General features: G+C 38.8%; 1 protein-coding gene across 1 annotated transcript in view; it reads right to left on the minus strand.

Moving 5' to 3' along the window:
* EEA1 (early endosome antigen 1) overlaps positions 1 to 11090 on the minus strand; it is a 411681-nt gene extending 400591 nt beyond the window's left edge. The window contains exons 1-2 of the mRNA XM_049093901.1: positions 10948 to 11090; positions 322 to 388 (exon numbers count right to left, since the gene is read on the minus strand). Of these exons, the coding sequence (XP_048949858.1) occupies positions 322 to 388; positions 10948 to 11087 (207 nt within the window). The 5' untranslated portion in view covers positions 11088 to 11090. The remainder of the gene's footprint in view (positions 1 to 321; positions 389 to 10947) is intronic.
* Positions 11091 to 20776: the final 9686 nt, after the last annotated feature.

The following is a 20776-nucleotide window of genomic DNA, read 5'->3' on the forward strand; positions in this document are numbered from 1 at the left end:
ATATATTCAAGACCCCCAGTGGATGACCAAAACCATGGGTATCCACCATTGTATCCCTATGTATACAATGTTTTTTCCTATACATATATACCTATCATGAAGTTTATTTTATAAGTTAGGCACAGTAAGAGATTAACAACAATAATGAAACAATTAGAATAATACAGTTATTTGAGTGTGATCACTCTCCTACAAAATATCTTATTGTACTATATTCACCCTTCTTCTTGAGATGATATGAGTCGATAAAATGCCTATGTGATGAGATGAAGTGAAGGGAATGACAATAGCATCATGACATACTGTAAAGCTACTACTGACCTTCTGAAATACATGAGAAGGATGATCATCTGCTTCCTGGATTGCAGTTGAACACGGGTAACTGAAACTGCATAAAGGAAATCTGTGGTTAAGGGGGGACTACTGTAAAGTGATGATTTTATTTTTCAAGCACAAAATGTGAGAATTCCAACCATCATATTGAATAGTATTATTGGTGCTGATTTAGCACAGTCAAATCTCAACCTACATTTTAATGTACATCTAGTGTCCAAAGCAAACAAGGTATGTTATTTTTATATTCATTTGTCAAGTAATACTTCTTTATATAATTTACTTAGAGCAAATTAAATAGCATCTATCATTTGTTAAGTAGAGAAAAGATAAAATTGGTCTTTGTATGTATTATGAATATTACAGAACATATTAAAATATATTTCAATAAAATAATAATATACCTCTAAAATTGATTTTTTAGCTTAAAATATTTCTTTACTTTCTAATTACTTTGCAAAAATAATACAATGATTTTTTTAATTCCAAAGAGGGTTAATGAAATTATATATTACTATGAAATGGATTTGAGTTTTAAAAGGTCAGAAAAAAAATTTTTTAATAAAGTCAGGAACTACTGCTTAGCACCAAGGTATAATTTCTGCCGCTTTAGGACATGTTTCAGAACCAAGAGACCTCCATGAACAACTATAAAACAATAATAAAAAAATCTGAGACCTTTTCCATTTCAAGGTTTGTGGTAGAAGGTTCAGCTTTGACTTAAATACCTTACTATACAACTAAGCACTTAGGGACACAGCTCATGACTTCGTTCAGCTGATGAGCTACTCTGTTGGAAGCCAAGTGCTATTCTCATTTGGCTTTAATCCTTTGCAGATAAAGACATAGCTCTCTTTGAAAAGCAAGGTTTAATAGAAGGCACACAGGACACATTCTCAGAAATGGAAGAAAACACCTTTACTTCCTTCCCTACTTACCTAACATTCTGGAACTTACTTTAACTTCAACAGCAGCCAAAAAGAAAGGTCTTTTCTCTTCACCTTTGACTGATCCTTCCTTTTGCTTCCATGAATTTTCTCCTTCTTTCTGGCCATGGTATAAGGTTTTTTTCTCCCTGAGATTCAGCCCTCAAAGGAAAGCTGAATTCAGACAAGGTAATAGAGCAATCTAAAGAGCTCATTTGTGACTACAGAGCACTTTAAATATGGCTACAGTGACTGAGAAATTTGTTTCCATTGAATTTGATTTCAATTTACTTAACTTTAAAACTTACACTGAATTTAGTTGTTGATGAATTTCTGAGTATGTTTGGAACAACTTGGGTAGTTGAATCTATTTTTTTCAATGGTGAATTATTTGAAATGTAAATGCACAACAAGTATTTTCAATGAAAATTCAGTCTCCAAAATGAGATGTGCTGTAGGTGTTAAATATACACTAGATTTTGAAGATTTAGTACAAAAAATGTAAAATGTCTCATTAATAATTTTTTCATTAATAATTTTTATGTTGATTACATGTTGAAATGATAAGATTTTGGTTATAATGGACTCAATAATTTATATTATTAACAATAATTTAACATGTTTCTTTTACTTTTTTAATGTGGCTACTAGAACATTTTTTTTTTTTACTAGAACATTTTTTAAAGATTTATTGATTCATTCATTCATTCATTCATTTTTAGAGAGAGGAAGTAGAGGAACAGAGGGAGAGGGAGAAAGAATCTCAAGCAGATTCCCCACTGAACGTGGAACCTGATGTGGGGCTTGATCTGAGATCATGACCTGAGCCAAAACCAAGAGTCAGACACATAATTGTGCCACCCAGCACCCCTACTGAGACATTTTAAATTATGTATGTGGTTCATATTATTTCTAATTGCTGGTGCTAGTCTACAGCATGGGCTATGGTGTCAGAGAGAATCATCTCCCCCTATTTGCTGACTGTATGATATTAAACAAACTACTTAAATTCTTTAAGCTCATGTTTACTCATCTGTAAACTGGGGGACATTTTACTATTTTCTGAATAGGCCTGTAATGAATTTAATGTGAGGCAGTGATCAAAAAACTTACCAGAGAGCCCGGCTTATAGTATAATAGCCCATAAATATTCATTTTTATTATTGTTGTTGTTGTCATTTTTCTTCAACTATCATCCAAATATTTAGTCAAAGAGAGTCTCAAAGTAAGTGTTAGTCACCTATGGTTGACCAGTATCTCATGACTAGATAAAGTAACCTCATTTTCCAAAATAAAAATAGGAACTTAAGGTCAGATATAGGACTTTTTCTCACATTTTTAGTTTACTCACATGAAAGAAATCGCATTTTATAATTTGTGAATTTTTATTTAAAACAATAAAAGTGCTTGAAGCCAAGACTTCCCTTGAAAATCCAGGGCATGAGGCTTACTCCCAAAAAATATTGGTACACAATATCTTATAAAACCCAAACTCAGCAGTCCTCCATTTAGATTCAATTTTGAAGGTTAATGTTTTATTTATATCCATTTCTTTTTTGGGCCAAATAAAAGACCAAGTAAATAGTCTGTATTTACATTAGGAACTTCTGCTTCCAGACAAATGGAGATATGCATTTCCATATTCTTCCTACTAAGTAAAACTAAAAAATCTGGATCTTATATATAAAACAAATGTAAGACTCTGAAAGGTTTAAAGAAGAACAACCACTAGGGACCTTTCTAAGACACATAGTCAAACATCTGAAAACTAAAGACAAAGAAAAAATCTTGAAAGCAGAAAGAAATGACATTTTGCCTGTAGGGGAAATAATGATTCTAACAACAGCAAATTACTCATCAGAAATTATGGCGCCAATATCTTTCTGTCAATCCAGAATTCTGTACCCAAATGAAAATATCCTTCAAGAATGCAGGAAAAATTTATCCATTCTAAAATGAAGGAAAATTAAGAAAATTTGTCACCATCAGACATACCCCAAAACAATGCTAAAGGAAGTTCTCTAAATGTAAAGGAAATGATAAAAGAAGTAATCTAGAAGGAGGAAAGGAAGACCAAAAAAAGTAAAAATATGAATAGATACACTCCTTCTCGAGTTTTCTAAATTGCTTAACAATTAAAGCAAAAATGACAGCAGTCTGATATGATCCTAAATGTATGTAGATATATTTTTTAAAATAAATAAATGTATATAGATAGATTGTTTAAGGCACTTCTAAACAGGCAGGGTAAAAAGAGAGAAGGGGAGGTAAGATTTCTACACTTAAACTGATAAAATGTTAATACCAGGAGACTGTGATGTTAAATGTAATACTTAGAATAACCACTAAAAAAGCTATACAGAAAGATGCTCTCAAAGTAAAAAAGCAAAATTCTAAAAAATACTTGATAACCTATAGGAGGGTGGGGAAAAGATAACAGAGAAATAAATAAACAAACAACCAGAAAGGAAACAAAACAAATGGAAAACAGAAACCAAAATGGCAGACATGAGCTGTAACACATCAATGATTACGTTAAGTGTAAATGGTCTAATACAGCAATTAAAAAGATAAATTTGCAGAGTGGATTAAAATGCATGACCCAACTATATGCTATCTATAAGAAACTAATTTCAAAAACATTTGATGTAGGTAGGTTGAAAGTGGAAAGGTACAGAAAACATGCAAACATTAATCCAAAAAAACCAGGAGTGGCTATATTAATATCATATAAAGTAAACTTCAGAGCAAAGAAAATTATCAGAGATAATAATATTATTACATAATTATAAAAGGGTCAATCTACCAAGAAGACATAATTATCCTAAATGTGTATGTAACAGTTACCAAATAAATGAAGCAAAAACTGCCAGAACTGAAAGAATAGGCAAATCCAGAATTACAGTTGTAGACTTCAACACTCTTCTCTGAACAACTAATGGAACAACAAGGCACAAAACCATTAAGGATACAGAAGAACCCAATAACACTATTAACCAGACACAGAATCCAATTGACATTTAAAGAATAATCCACCTAACAATAGCAGAATACATGCATGGAACATATACTAAAAGAGACCATATCCTGAGTCATAAAACCTACCTTGACAAATGTAAAAGAATTGAAATTACACACAGTGTGTTCTCTAACTACATGCCATCAATTCAGAAACCAGTAACAGGGGATCCCTGAGTGGCTCAGCGGTTTGGCACCTGCCTTCGGCCCAGGACACCATCTTGGAGTCCCGGGATCGAGTCCCACATCAGGCTCCTGGCACGAGCCTGCTTCTCCCTCTGCCTGTGTCTCTGCCTCTCTCTCTCTCTCTCTCTCTCTCTCTCTCTCTCTATGTCTATCATGAGTAAATAAATAAAATCTTTTAAAAAATTGCTAAAATTTCTAAAAAAAGAAAGAAGAAAGAAAAGAAAAGAAAGAAAGAAAGAAAGAAAGAAAGAAAGAAAGAAAGAAAGAAAGAAAGAAAAAGAAAGAAAAAAAAAGAAAGAAACCAGTAACAGAAAGATAACAGGAAAATCTCCAAACACTTGGGAACTAAATATCATAATTCCAAATACCCCATGGGTCACAGGAAAATCTCGAGGGAAATGTTTTGGTTTGTTTTTTTAATTTTTTTTTATTGGAGTTCAATTTGCCAACATATAGCATAACACCCAGTGCTCATCCCGTCAAGTACCCCCCTCAGTGCCCCTCACCCCGTCACCCCCACCCCCCTTCCACCTCCCCGTCCACCACCCCTTGTTCGTTTCCCAGAGTTAGAAGTCTCTCATGTTTTATCACCCCCTCTGATATTTCCCACTCATTTTCTCTCCTTTCCCCTTTATTCCCTTTCACTATTTTTTTTATATTCCCCAAATGAATGAGAGCATACAATGTTTGTCCTCCGATTGACGTACTTCACTCAGCATAATATCCTCCAGTTCCATCCACATTGAAGCAAATGGTGGGTAGTTGTTGTTTCTAATGGCTGAGTAATATTCCATTGTATACATAGACCACAGCTTCTTTATCCATTCATCTTTCGATGGACACTGAGGCTCCTTCCAGTTTGGCTATTGTGGACATTGCTGCTATAAATATCGGGGTGCAGGTGTCCCAGTGTTTCACTGCATCTGTATCTTTGGGGTAAACCCCCAGCAGTGCAATTGCTGGATCGTAGGGCAGGTCTATTTTTAACTCTTTGAGGAACCTCCACACAGTTTTCCAGAGTGGCTGCACCAGTTCACATTCCCACCAACAGTGCAGGAGGGTTCCCCTTTCTCCACCTCCTCTCCAACATTTGTTGTTTCCCATCTTGTTAATTTTCCCCATTCTCACTGGTGTGAGGTGGTATCTCATTGTGGTTTTGATTTGTATTTCCCTGATGGCGAGTGATGCAGAGCATTTTCTCATGTGCTTGTTGGCCATGTCTATGTCTTCCTCTGTGAGATTTCTGTTCATGTCTTCTGCCCATTTCATGATTGGATTGTTTGTTTCTTTGCTGTTGAGTTTAATAAGTTCTTTATAGATCTTGGTTACTAGCCCTTTATCTGATACATCATTTGCAAATAGCTTCTCCCATTCTGTAGGTTGTCTTTTAGTTTTGTTGATTGTTTCTTCTGCTGTGCAGAAGCTTTTTTATCTTAAGTCCCAATAGTTCATTTTTGCTTTTGTTTCCCTTGCCTTCATAGATGTATCTTGCAAGAAGTTGCTGTGGCCAAGTTCAAAAAGGGTGTTGCCTGTGATCTCCTCTAGGATTTTGATGGATTCTTGTCTCATTTTTAGATCTTTCATCCATTTTGAGTTTATCTTTGTGTCTGGTGTAAGAGAACGGTCTACTTTCATTCTTCTGCACATGGATGTCCAATTTTCCCAGCACCATTTATTAAAGAGACTGTCCTTTTTCCAGCGGATAGTCTTTCCTGCTTTGTCGAATATTAGTTGACAATAGAGTTGAGGGCCCATTTCTGGATTCTCTATTCTGTTCCATTGATCTATGTGTCTGCTTTTGTGCCAGTACCATACTGTCTTGATGACCACAGCGTCGTAGTACAACCTGAAATCTGGCATTGTGATGCCCCCAGCTCTGGTTACCTTTTTTAATATTCCCCAGGCTATTTGGGGTCTTTTCTGATTCCACACAAATCTTAAGATTATTTGTTCCAACTCTGAAGAAAGTCCATGGTATTTTGATAGGGATTGCATTAAATATGTAAATTGCCCTGGGTAAGCATTGACATTTTCACAATATTAATTCTAATTAATAAAATCACGAATGAAAAAGGAGAGATCACAACCAATACCAAGGAAATACAAATGATTTTTTTTTTTTTACAAATGATTTTTAAAACATATTATGAGCAGCTATACACCAATAAATTAGGCAATCTAGAAGAAATGGATGCATTTCTGGAAAACCACAAACTACCAAAACTGGAACAAGAAGAAATAGAAAACCTGAACAGGCCTATCGATAACCTGGGAGGAAATTGAAGCAGTCATCAAAAACCTCCCACGACTCAAAAGTCCAGGGCCAGATGGCCTCCCTGGGGAATTCTATCAAACGTTTAAAGAAGAAACCATACCTATTCTACTAAAGCTGTTCTGAAAGATAGAAAGGGATGAAATACTTCCAAAATCATTCTATGAGGCCAGCATCACCTTAATTCCAAAACCAGACAAAGACCCCACCAAAAAGGAGAATTATAGACCAATATTCCTGATGAACACAGATCCAAAAATTCTCAACAAGATACTAGTCAATAGGATCCAACAGTACATTAAAAGATCATTCACCATAACCAAGTGGGATTTTTCCCTGGGATACAAGGCTGTTTCAACACTCATAAAGCAATCAATAGACAGATCATATCACCAAGAGAAAAAACAAGAACCATATGATCCTCTCAATAGATGCAGAGAAAGCATTTGACAAAATACAGCATCCATTCCTCATCAAAACTCTTCAGAGTGTAGGGATAGAGGGAACATTCCTCAGCATCTTAAAAGCCATCTACGAAAAGCCCACAGCAAATATCATTCTCAATTGGGAAACACTGGGAGCCTTTCCCCTAAGATCAGGAACATGACAGGGATGTCCACTCTCACCACTGCTATTCAACATAGTACTAGAAGTCCTAGCCTCAGCAATCAGGCAACAAAAAGAAATAAAAGGCATTCAAATTGGCAAAGAAGAAGTCAAACTCTCTCTCTCTTTGCAGATGACATGATACTGTACATAGAAAACCTAAAAGACTCCATCCCAAAATTGCTAGAACTCATACAGCAATTCAGCAGTGTGGCAGGATACAAAATCAATGCCCAGAAATCAGTGGCATTTCTATACACTAACAATGAGACTGAAGAAAGAGTCAATCCCATTTACAATTACACCCAAAAGCATAAAATACCTAGGAATAAATCTAACCAAAGAGGTAAAGGATCTATATCCTAAAAACTACAGAAGACTTCTGAAAGAAATCGAGGAAGACACAGAGAGATGGAAAAATATTCCATGCTCATAGATTGGGAAATGTTTTTAAAACACATGGAACTGGGGCACCTGGGCAGCTCAGTGGTTGAGCATCATTGCCTTTGGCTCAGGTTGTGATCCCAGGGCCCTGGGACTGAATCCTGCATCAGGCTTCCCACAGGGAGTCTGCTTCTCCCTCTGCCTATATCTCTGCCTCTCTCTGTGTCTCTCATGAATAAATAAATAAAATCTTTAAAAATAAGTAAGTTGAACTGAATGAAAATGAAAATAGAACATATCAAAATTTGTGGGAGACAGCTAATGCAGTGCCAAGGGGAAATTTGTAGTACTTATGCTAACATGAATAAAGAAGAAAAGTCTCAAATCAACAACCTAAGATCCTACCTCAAGACATTTTTTTAAAGCAAAATAAACCCAAAGAAAGCAGAAGGAAAAAATAAGAAGAGTAATCAATAAAATTGAAAACAAAAATAGAAATCACTAGAATAAAAAGTCAGCTCCTTTAGAAGACCAACTGACAAACCTCTAGCAATACTGATGAAGAATAAAAAGAGAAAAAATACAAATTATCAATATCAAGAATGAAATGGGATATTACTACAGACACTGTGGACATCCAAATAATAACAGAATGTTACAAACAATTCTACACATGCAAATTTGAGGACCTAGTTGAGATGGACCAATCCTACAAAAAGCACACACTACCACAACTTATACAATATGAAATCAATCATTTGATTAGCCCTGTTAACTATTAAAGAAATTGTATTTATAACTTTAACTGCTGAAAAAAAATCTCCAGGCTTGGATGGTTCCACTGGAGAATTCCATTAAACATTTAAAGAAAAATTAACACCAATTACACACAATCTCTTCAAAAAAATAGCAGATGAGGGAATAAATGGGTTATTCATTCATAACTTGTCTTCTTTGCTCCACTGCAGCTACCTCCTTTTAGTTCTGGAACACACAACATACCTTCTCCACTTAGAAGAACAAGTGCTACCACCTTTGCCTGGGATGCTCCCCAATCATGCTCCCAGATTCATGCCCACTCACCCAATGTCTCAGCTTACACAGCTCATGTGTTATTTCCTCAAGGCAGCCCAAAGTGGGAGAGGGTCCTGCCTTATGCACACATAGCCCCTGCTATGTTTTCTCTGTGGCATTTACTACAATTTTAGTTCATTATTTGCAACTAAATATCTAAGGTTCCCAAGACTTCTCCAACTAGTCTAGGCTATAAACTATAAACTATATGAGGACAGGATGCCAGACTGCTTCATTCACTCCTTAACTCTGGCTTGGAGTCTAATGCCTGGGATTCAGACCTCATTAGGTCAATATTTATTGAGTGAAAATACACTCAAGATCTTGCCGAGAAACAGAACCAATAGGATGTGTGCACACACACACATATTTATCTATCCATCTAGAGAGAGAGAGAGAGAGATTGGCACAGGATTATTAAGACTGATAAATCCCAAGATCTGCAGAGTAAGTCAGCAAGCTGGAGACCCAAGAAAGCCAATGGTAGAGTTCCAGTGCAAGTCAAAAGGCCAACAGACCCAAGACTTAGGAAGATGTTTCAGTTCAAGTCTGAAGGCAGGAAAAAGCCAATGTCCCGGTCCAAATGCAGTCAGGTTGGAAGAATTCTTTCTTCTTCAAAGGGTCAGACTTTTTGCTCTATTCAGGCCTTTAGCTGATTGGATGAAGCCCTACTACCTTAAAAAGGGCAAACTGTCTACCAATTTTTTTCTTTTTTTGGGTGGGGGGTGTCTACCAATTTAGAAGTTAATTTCATCCAAAACACTCTCACAGAAACATCAGAATGTTTGACCAAATATATGGATTCCTTGTGGCTCAGTCAAGTTGACATATAATTAACTATAGCATTGAGTTAATAATAACTGAATATTGAAAAAAAAGATTTGTTGTGTAACTAATCTATCAAGTATCACAGACTATTGTTAAAGTTTAATTTTTTTTTTTTTTGGCTGTAAAGTATACAGCACCTAATTCGTCAGTGAATTCATAGTCATTAGCTAGACTTTGGTCTTGAATGATAGATAACTATCATTAAGGGAACATTTTTCTTTGTATCTATTATCCCTAATCCTTCCAACAACCCTGTCAGGCTCAGAGAGGTTGTATAATATGTCCAAGACCACACAGCCAGATACTGGCAAAGATATGACAGGGACACCCAGGTGACTCAATTGGTTAAGCGTCTGCCTTCAGCTCAGGTCATGATCCCCAGTCCTGACATTGAGCCCCACTCAGGCTCCCTGCTCAGTGAGTTGCCTGCTTCCCCCTCTCCCTCTGCCACCCCTCCCCCTGCTTCTGCTCTCTTTCTCTCTCTCTCTCTCAAAATAAATAAAATAAAAAGATATGACAGAAACCCAAATTTGTCTTTATAGCTCAAGATTTCACCTACTTATAAGTGCTTCCCATTAAGAAAACACAGCCAATAGAATTTTCCAAAATTGAGCAACAATGTGTACCTTAGCCATTGTTTGAGCCAGTTATTTAAACTCCTCAGGATCCAGTTTCCTCATTTGTTAGAAAAGAGTAAAAGTGCCCTCCTTAAGGACCTGCTGGAGGATTAATGGAGCTAAGGACTGTAGAATTTATCATGATACCTCAATATAGTAGATGCTCAGTAAATGTTAACTTGTAGCAGCTGTTGCTCAAATTCCATTGGCTCGTACTAGCATCTGCTCTTGCAGGCTTCCAAACTCCTGTAAAAATCCTCCTGGAGTATTTCTGCTCCTGCATGTTCACAATTCAGTCCACTAGCCACAACTGCCTCATGGCACCCACAGTGCCCTTCCTTTCCATCATTGCTGACCCTCAATACCTGGCATACCCATACACACCATACACATTTTCTGCTACTCATAAAAGCAGCCCATTATGTTCCAGTGGTCCCCAGGACCTGACCAGGGTCGTTATCTAACACTGACACCAGACCATCCTTCTTTTTTCTTCCTCCTCTGAGCAGACTCTTTCAGTCTGAGCAACCCTTGAAGAGTGAGGAACAAGGAGAAAAAAAGCAGGGCTTGCTTCTCATAAAAAATTATCTTTTCTTCACTGTATATTCTTGTCCTAGATTAACTGACCATACAAGGGTGGGTTTATTTCTGGGCTCTCTATTCTATTCCATTGATCTATGTGTTTATTTTTGTGGAAACCTACCCTCTTATCTTTTGGGAAAAATTCCAAACTGGCTTCTCCCGGACTGATCTTGATAAATGTTCTGCTTTCCATACATGGCAGGGCAGGTGCTGGGGATTGTTTTCCAGCCATGGTGACAGATTTACAGTGGTTATCCACATCCTATCACCTGTTCCAAGGGCAGATCAAGAGAACATTTTTGACTATGACTGGCCAGGTTAGAATACAGGTTGAGACCAAGAAACAGCAGAAAACAGACCAAACAATAAGGAGGTTGAAACTTTGGCCTTTCTCAACAGGGTCCCTGGCCTCAGACTTTCACCTTTGCCATATGGCCACACTGTGCGTGGTTGGCAGTCAAACACAATGACCAAAATTTCAGGGTTAACCAATTGAGCTTCCTCGCTGCTATTTTGTTCCAATGGATTTCAAAACATTTTCAATTCTTATATACTCTGCAGAAAAATTTCCATACAAATAAAGTCTCTGAAAACCAATACATATCAATTCCTGGAATGAAAATATGAATTTACCTCTTAACAATAATCCATATGAAAAATAAAACAATAGCCATATTTAAGGGAAAGTATTGCCGGCAAGTTGGGCTCCCTAGGAAACAGAATCAGAGATGGAGACTTATATGCAAGAGGCTTACTGGGGAATGATCTAGGCATCAATACCTGTGTGGAAACAAAAGCTGCCAAATAAGGCAAAGGGAGAAATTGAGCTGCAATGTAGTCACAGCAAAGACCTCAACTGATCTCATTGGGAGCTCTGGAGCTGGGATGGCCCTGCACAGATGTCCCAAAATAAGGCAAGGAGGTTGAAACTTTCTACCCCACATCAGCCAGTCGTGGGATTTTAGCTGTTCCTAGGAAAAGGTCATGATCTTGAACTATGTGGCTTTTCAGGGTTGGGGGAGCAAGAGGACACAGGTGTGAGCTGTCTGGCGGTCACACTCCAGCTGCAGTCCTGAAGTGGGACATCTTAACCCAGTGCCTACCGCAATTAAGAACTACATATTTTTTCATTCTCTCCAGGGAAATGTATACGTACACCCACAGACAGTAAAGGCTACATCCTAAACAAAGAGTGAACTATTAAAAAAAGAAAGAAAGAAATCATGAACCATGCAACTTTTTTTAAAAAAAAAGATTTTATTTATTTATTCATGAGACACACAGAGAGAAAGAGAGGCAGAGACACAGGCAGAGGGAGCAGCAGGCTCTGTGCAGGGAGCTTGACGTGGGACTTGATCTGGGTCTCCAGGATCATGCCCTGGGCTGAAGGCGGCACTAAACTGCTGAGCCACCTGGGCTTCCCAACCATGGAACTTTTTACCAGAGGTAAGATTTTATGTTACTGCCTAGAAAATGTAGCATCTTATACTCAGCACAAAACTGATCCCTGCTTCTCCTCTGCCCCAAATTAAAAACAGCCCAACCCTGAATCTCATGCGAGTTACCCTTCTTCTTTCTGCCCCTACCTAGCACTTGACAATACTTTCAAAAACGCCAATGACTGCCAAATGAAATGAATTTCATACAAGAGAACCTACTACACTAACTCCATGTGACTCCTGCATATTAGTTTTTATATGATTGGCAATTGACAGAATGAACAGAGGAAGAAAAATTTTATATGGAAATCTTTTGGGGGGTGGTTTGGTTTTTTTTTGTTTTGTTTTGTTTTTTGTTTTTTTGAGAAAAAGAGAGTGCACATGTGCATGCATAAGCAGGGAGAGGCACAGGGAGAGGGAAGGAGAGAATCCTAAGTTGCATTCACACCCCATGTGGAGCCCAGCATGGGATCCAATCTCACAGACTGAGATTATGACCTGAGCCAAAATGAAGAGTTGGACACAACCAACTGAGCCACCCAGGTGTCCCTATATGGAAATGTTTATGAAAGACAAATGGTCTATTATTGGGTATGTCCTTTCAGCAGAGCTAAAAGGTCAAATTATTGTTTTATCATGCAGTCTTCATGCTCTGTGCATGCTACAGACTCCACAGAAGGATGATCCAATGGAAGGGAGAAATTGTTAGGACCCAGAAGAACTTCTACATCTCCTACTGAATGTTAAGAAACCATGTGTCTCTTCATTTAAAATGAGGAGAGTCAGCCTTTTATTCAGTTACAGTATGATCACTTAATTTTTTTTTTTTAGTATGATCACTTTAAATGACATTTTAAAATACGTAGTATAAATTTGGAGGGTGAGGAGCAGGGCTTGTTTCTCATAAGCAGTTTCCAAAAGTGGACAGATGAAATGTTGACCTGTCAAATGTCGACCCCAGGATAATGACTTCAGAGAAAGCTGTGGGGAAAGCGAGTTCTGGATGTACATCTATCTGTCTATCTGATAGTGATATCAATGGTCACACCCTGGAGAAGGTGGCTGAATGGCAGAACCCATTTGAGGTGTTTTCTCAAATCCCTTGACCTCATCCATCCACCCAGCCCCAGGTTAATTAACCTGACCACATTTCTAAGTCTAAATCTCCAGGGAAAATTCAAAAAGGAAGGAAGGAAGGAAGGAAGGAAGGAAGGAAGGAAGGAAGGAAGGAAGGAAGGAAGGAAGGAAGGAAGGAAGGAAGGAAGGAAGGGAGGGAAGGAACTCAAAGGTAGGGGAATAATGAAGTCATCATCAGGGTCCTGCATTTCTTTTTTCCTTGGATATAAGTGTAATATTGTTGGACCCTGGTCTGTGGGCTGAAAATGGCCAGGTTCTTCTGACCCTTCCAACCAATTTCTTACAGAGGCTTTATCCGATCTTTTGCACACAGTCCCAGGTATCTGTCTTCCTAAAGTAAACACATTCCTGAAAGGTTATATGTGAACACAATGTTTGTAGAACAAATAATACTTTTCCACTGACTTTCATTTCGATCTGAAAACACTGATCCATAGTGGGTTTTTTTTTTTTTAAATCATTGCTTCTAATCTCTTCTGACAAGTGAGTCATTCTAAAGTGAAGAATTCTTTTTAAAGTGAGCAATTGCCTCACCTATTTTGTTTTTGTCAAAAGAGGCATCTAAAGATGGCTTTCCCCTTTTGGTCCCAAAGGAGTCCAAACCTGAACTCATCCCCTTGCCTGCCACTGCCAGCCCAGACAATGCAAACTCCACTCTCTGTTTTGCTTAGTGCCCCACCTTGGCTGTATTGGTCTGCTAGGACTGCCATAATAATACCAACTGGGTGGCTTAAACAACAGAAATTTATTATCTCACAATTCTGGAGGTTAGACATCCAAGATCAAGATGTAGGCAGGACTGATTTCTTTGGAGGCCAATCTCTGTCACATATAGATGGCCATCTTTCCCCTGTGTCTTCACATGGTCTTCCCTCTGTGCTTCCCTATATCCAAAGTTCTTACAAGAACACCAGTCATAATGGATTAGGGCCTACCCATATGACCTCATTTTACCTAATTATCTCTTTAAATACAGTCACATTCTGAGGCACTGAGGTTAGGACTTCAACATCCATATGCTAGTTGAACACAATTTAGCCCAATAGCATTGACTACGTTAAAAAAAAACTAAATATCCTTCTGCACAAGAAGAGAGAGGAGAAAGATCATTTATAAATATCTTCCAAAGTTAAAAATTACTCAGTAAAAAAGTTAGCTTCTTTTGGGCATATCATCTCTTCCCTTCTCTGGATAACTATAATGCAGTGTTTCTCAAACTGGATGGTGCAGCAGAATCATCAGGAGTGCTGAGTAAACATAGATCACCTGCCCCACCCCTCAAGAGTCTCTTCTACAAGGCTTGGGGTGACCCTGAGAATTTGCGTTTCTAAAAGGGGTGCTGTGGACCACACATGGAGAACCACTGTAGGACTGCCATGCAATTATCAATATTATCTTACATCTCCCCTCCCAATGTAGCACTTTGATGGCATTCGTTCTCTTCTTTTTAAGATTGTATTTATTTATTTACTTATTTATTCATAAGAGAAAGAGAGAGAAATCACAAATGGGGTAGGGGTACAGGGAAGAGGGGTAAGCAGACTCTCTGCTAAGCAGGGTGCCCAACACGAGGCTTGATCCCAGGACCCTGGGATCATGACATGACCCGAAGGCAGACACTCAACCAACTGAGCCACCCAGGCACCCCAATGGCATTGTCTCTTGAGTACCTCCCAGCACACTGGAGTCTAGTAAGCAGAAGCAAGACCACTGTCCTTATTTTAGAGAGGAGGCAAGTCTGGCTCAGAGTGGTTCCAGGCTTGCTTGATGTTGCACAATTAATGGCAGAGTCATCTGTTAGTCTTGTTCTCTCCACTAACCTGCAAACACTAGGATCAGAGATGAAACAGAATGAAAGATAATTGCGTTTTTCTCAATATATAAAAATATCACTACTGGGGCACCTGGGTGGCTCAGTCAGTTAAGCATCTGCCTTCGGCTCAGGTTATGATCCCTGGGTCTTGGGATGGAGCCCTGAGTCTTTAGGCTCCCTGCTCAGCAGGGAGTCTGCTTTTCCCTCTCTCGCGCCCCAGCTCATGCTCATGCTCTCTCTCGCTAACTCTCTCACAAATAAATAAGTGAAATCTTTCAAAAATATAACACTACTAAGAATGATAATGGCTATTCTCTGCTAGGTGTTCATTATTTTCCAGGTATTTCACTTGTATTGTATAATTTACCTCATTCAACTCTAAGAAATAGGTACTATTATTAATGCCCACTTTACAGATAAGGAAATTGAGGCTCAAGTTAAACATATCCAACTTCACATAATAAATAATCAGTGAAGCATGGACACAAACCAGATGAGTCTGATCATGGAGCCTATTTTCTTAGACACTACTCTCATAGAAGGGGAATCAACAGCCTTCTCTAAATGTTCATTACCCCTTGGTCCCTGGTAATCTGTGTCAAGAGCTGGGCTTTGTGATGAGAATGGAGACTAGTAGAGAGAGTGAGCAGCTAACTGGTGCTAGAAAGCTGGTTGTCAAAGCTGGTGCTAGAGGAAGGCAGCTATGCCGCCCCAGGAAACGATGGATGGAAGCTAGGGGACACAGAAGGTCTGGAAACACCCTTGTCGCATACAAAGTTAACCAGGTGAGTAAGTTTTGCTCCAATTTTAATGAATCAAGTTTCCCTTACTTCTGAATGCTTGCTTAGTATCACACCCACCCCCTTTTCCTTGCTTGCAGTGTTAGTCTGCCTTTTTCCATAAGCTGTTTTCCTTTACCCACTGCTCCCAGTTCCTTTAAAGTTTCTGAGGGATAGGGGTTTTGAGAGCTACAAGGGCTACATGTGCATTTCACCTGCAGTAGCTTTTCTTCATTTTTCTCCTTCCTTCCCCATAAGAGACACCCAAGAGTTCATCGTTAGGTTAATAGGTAACCTCAGGCTTTGTGGATGGCCTGCCAGGTAAACACTTTATGTGGTTCCCATGACAAATCCCTTTTCAGATTCTATAAGTCTGCAACTCCTGTGCATATGGCATCCCTGTATCTCCTCTCTTGATTGCCCTCCTCCTAACAAAAGCTTCATTTGGCACAGATAAAGAGTTTATTTAATAAGAGGAAACTTTTTCTGTGCCTCCTCTAAGCCAGGAAGTGTACTAGTGATTTATATATACTGCTCCACCACTCTTTCCCAGCACATCCATGAGATTGGTATCATTTCCCCTTACAGAAGAGCAAGGACAGGGGTTACCTGACCCAGCCAGGCCACACAGCCTCTCCGTGGCAACACCAAAATGCAAACCTGGGGCTTCCTCACTCTGAAACCCATTTCTTTCCTCTATTTATCCTAAAGAGAAGTTGTTTCACCAGATACCACAAAGGTGACCCTGACTCCCACCACTACTCCTCTTGGGTGTTTTGGCATATTCTGTAGCCCCTCTTCTGGGCAGAAAGGAAAGCCCAAATCCTCAGGGACTTTACAATACCAGGGGATCATTCAACTCCTTCCAATTCAACAAGAACCTATTAACTATCGGTGCCTCACTTTGCACTGGAATCAACAGCTCTAGGGCTCATGGTCTGTAGGGAAGATAGGTGTTATGGACTGAATGTCTATATTCCTCAAAATTCTTATGTTGAAGCCCTAAGCAAAGTGAAGATATCTGAAGCAGAGGCTTTGGGGAACATGAGTGTAGATGAAGTCATGAAGGTGAGCCATCACAAGGCGATTAGTGCCCTTAGAAGAAGAGGAGCTCTCTCCTTGAGCACATGGGAGAGGTCAGGTAAACACACAGTGAGACGACAGCCATCTGCAAGCTGGACGGGAGCCCTTGTCAAGAACTGAGTCTGCTGGCACTCTCATCTTAAGCTTCCCAACCTCCAGAACTGTGATAAATAAATGTTAGTTGCTTAAGTCACCCAGTCTATGATGTTTTGTTCATAGAAGCCCTTGACTAAGACAAGACAAGACTGGGTCCTTGGGGCAGATATGGGAGCAGTGGATGAAAGGAGACCTCTCTGATGGACCGTTTGGAAGTATGCTAACTCTGGTAAAGTCCATTTAATTAAAGTAGAGAATTGTGTCACTTTCACCTGGGAAGTCATGCTCATCCTAGCCCTTTGCTAGGAAGTTAAAGAGGAAGTTCACAGGAGGAAAATAGTTGCTGACCACCCAGGAGAGCTCTCTCAGAGGGGTTTCTGAAATCTCTGTAATGTGTTTATTTAAAAACTAATAAAATGTCTTCTATGTTAATTACATATTAGTGAAAGAGTTCATCAAAATAAGGAATCAGCTGTTAAGTGTGATGTGTAAGATATCAGAGCCAGATTCCTGTGTTCAAATCCTGCCTCCACCATGTACCAGCTGTGTATCTTTGGGTAGACTGCCCAACCTCTCTGTGCCAAAGTGTCCTTAACCCTACAACAGGGATCACAAAAGTATCTACCTCATGGGGCTATCATAAGGATTAAATGAGTTAACACACATAAAGCTTTTATTTCTTTTTAAAGATTTCACTTATTTATTTTAGAAAAAGAGAAAGCCAGAGAGAGAGGGCACAAGCGAGGTGAGGGACAAAGGGAGAAGCAGACTCCCCACTAAGCAGGGAGCCTGGTGCAGAGCTTGATCCAGGGACTCCCGGGTCATGACCTGAGCCAAAGGCAGTCACTTAACTGACTGAGCCACCCAGGTACCCCCACATAAAGCTCTTAAAACAATGCTTGATACATAGGTGAATCTCAACATACATTATATGTGATATATGAATATATATGCATACAAAGAAATTATGTGCAGAGAATCTTTATAGTTATAGAAACAATATGAGCCAATGTTGTCCTTATCGTGCCTGTAGTCCGTCAGCTCTATTTTCTATGTAATGTGACATAGGTCCTATGTTTGACAATTTGATTCAGGTGATGGCCACCTGAGGGGTGTTATTAACCCTTTGTGTCACAAAATCATTTAAATCAAGGACCTAGAGGTAGAATAGCAAATTTGGAAAATGAGGACATGTGCCTCTTTTTTTTTTTTTTTTTTTTTTTTTTGCCTGTTCACTATTGGAGTTTGGCACAAAGAAATGTAATTCACTTTCCTGACAGTTCATGCTTCTTTTTTCCAGTGCACCCGTCAATGTGGTGGGCCTTGACCATGAGGGATGCATCAAGCCAGACTCCAGCCTAAGGAGCTCCTGACCTGGCAGTTGGCAACACAGCATACAACAACTGTAAGCTGTCTCAGTTGGTCCTAAGTGACGTGGAAACAGATGCATTCCCACAAGGAAAGATCAAAGTAAAGGATCAGGTGAAATCATATTCATACCCTTCATATATCCTTTTTTGATAGAGCACATACTCAATGTCAAGCATATGTCTAAGTACTTTACCCATATTAACTCACTTTAGCTTATAAGAAATCTTTGAGGAGATGCTAGTGTTCACCATTAAGTACAAGGTAAAATGTAAACTGTAAAATGTGATGAAAATATTTAGGCTTAACAAGTAACACTTAAAAGATAGAGCAACTGAATTCAGATACAATACTCTCATCCAAGCTCAGAATTATTTTTAAAAAAAAAAGTCATAATCTCACAAAAATGCCTTAAGTTTCACTCTACTTCTGAAGTGGATCATGGAAACCATGAAATCCAAGACCATTAAAAATAATTATAATTGGATTACTAGATAGAATTTCTTAAACATATACTGTGTTCCAAATTTGCATATGTTTAATATTTTTGCATAGCCTAGCACTGGAGAACAGACTCAACTCATACTGCTTTCGTATCTCAAGTTTGCATTTATTAGCTTTGGAACATTGGGAAAATTTCTTAACCTCTCCATGTCTAAATTTTCTAATCTGTAAAATGAGGATCATAATTATACCCACCTCATAGGGTTGTTGTAGAATTCATTAAGCTAATATATGTAAAACATTCAAAACAGTGCTAACCTTAGTAAGAGCAAGAGAAGTGTTTATTGTTATTAAAATCTCACAATAGCCTTGTTACTACATAGTTTTACACACGAGGAAATAGAGCTCTGCTGATTAAGGGTTAAGTCAACCTGCCCCAGGTGACCTGCTCAGTACTCCTGGTAGAGATTCAAACCTAGGTGTGTCAGATTCCAGACCTTGAGTTCTGAATGAGCCCACAGTGACCTTTACCGCCACTGTAGTAGAGGAAAGTCAAACACAAGCTGACGAAGACTGTTGTCTCTTGGAGCACAGTAAGCCCAAAACAAGGCCATTGCCCTGAGCATGCTCAGTTGCAACTCTCTGACCATGACCTTTGCCCATTTAAAGGGCCAATCCCAAGGCAGCCTAGGGTAAAGGGGTGAGACAAAAGCCTTTTGATAGGGATAGCAATGCAAAGGGGTCAAGACATCTCACCTGATTTTGGGGGGGGGGGCGTGTATCACCAGGGAATCAATGTTAAAGACTACTACAGTCAAGAACTAGAGCTCCCCAGCTTTTATAATCAAACAGCTGTGGTCACTGCTGGGATCAAAGTTCACTGCAGGCTGTTGAGATGCCCTGGCAACAAACTTCCACAGGCCATACACATCCCCTTCAGGATAAAGAAAAGATAGGACAGGATACCAAGGACATAGTCTGATTAAGAGATGAACAAACACAGGAAGATGGATTTAACACCTGACATTTCCATGCCTCTCTTTGACATTTGTGTTCCATGTCTTCTTAGAAAAGTTAATGATGCCTTACGAACTCCAAGTACTATCTTCCAAACAACCTTGGATTCTAGCCAATCACCAAAATGGAAGATACTCTCACATGAGACCAATTAAAATATATACACCAGTGGAAGAGAACTCCATTGATGTACAATTTCTGGTTTTATGATGACTTTTTTTTTTAAGATTTATTTACTTATTTTAGAGAGAAAGACTGAATGGGTGCATGCATTGGGGGAGGGGCAGAGGGAGAGAGAGAACCCTTAAGCAGATTCCTTGCTAAGCACAGAGCCTGCCACAGGGCTCAAGCCCATGACCCATGAGATCATGACCCCAGCCAAAATCAGAATCAGACACTCAAATAACTGAGCCACCCAGGCATCCCTCATGATGACATTAAAACAGAACAAAATTCATTAGACATATCTTTATTTTATCATTAAATATATCTGATATCTTTGTTGAAAATAGCATTTTGCAATTTTGTATTTATTTAAAAGTATGCTATTGTAACTTCAATAAATAAATGAATTTTGGATTAAAAAAAAAACAACACTCTAGGAAAGCAGTAGGTAAGAAGTAAGAGAGAGGCCCAGGAAACAGAAACAAAATAATTGCTATGAATCATGTTTTCATTAATCTCAAGGTGGAACAGAGGGGATACATCATGGCCTTGGGCCACTCAGAGGGACCTGAATTCAAATCCTAGCTCTGTCCATGTATGTGGCCTTAG

This window comes from Canis lupus, chromosome 15, assembly GCF_003254725.2.
Source record: "Canis lupus dingo isolate Sandy chromosome 15, ASM325472v2, whole genome shotgun sequence".
NCBI classification, from domain to species: domain Eukaryota; kingdom Metazoa; phylum Chordata; class Mammalia; order Carnivora; family Canidae; genus Canis; species Canis lupus.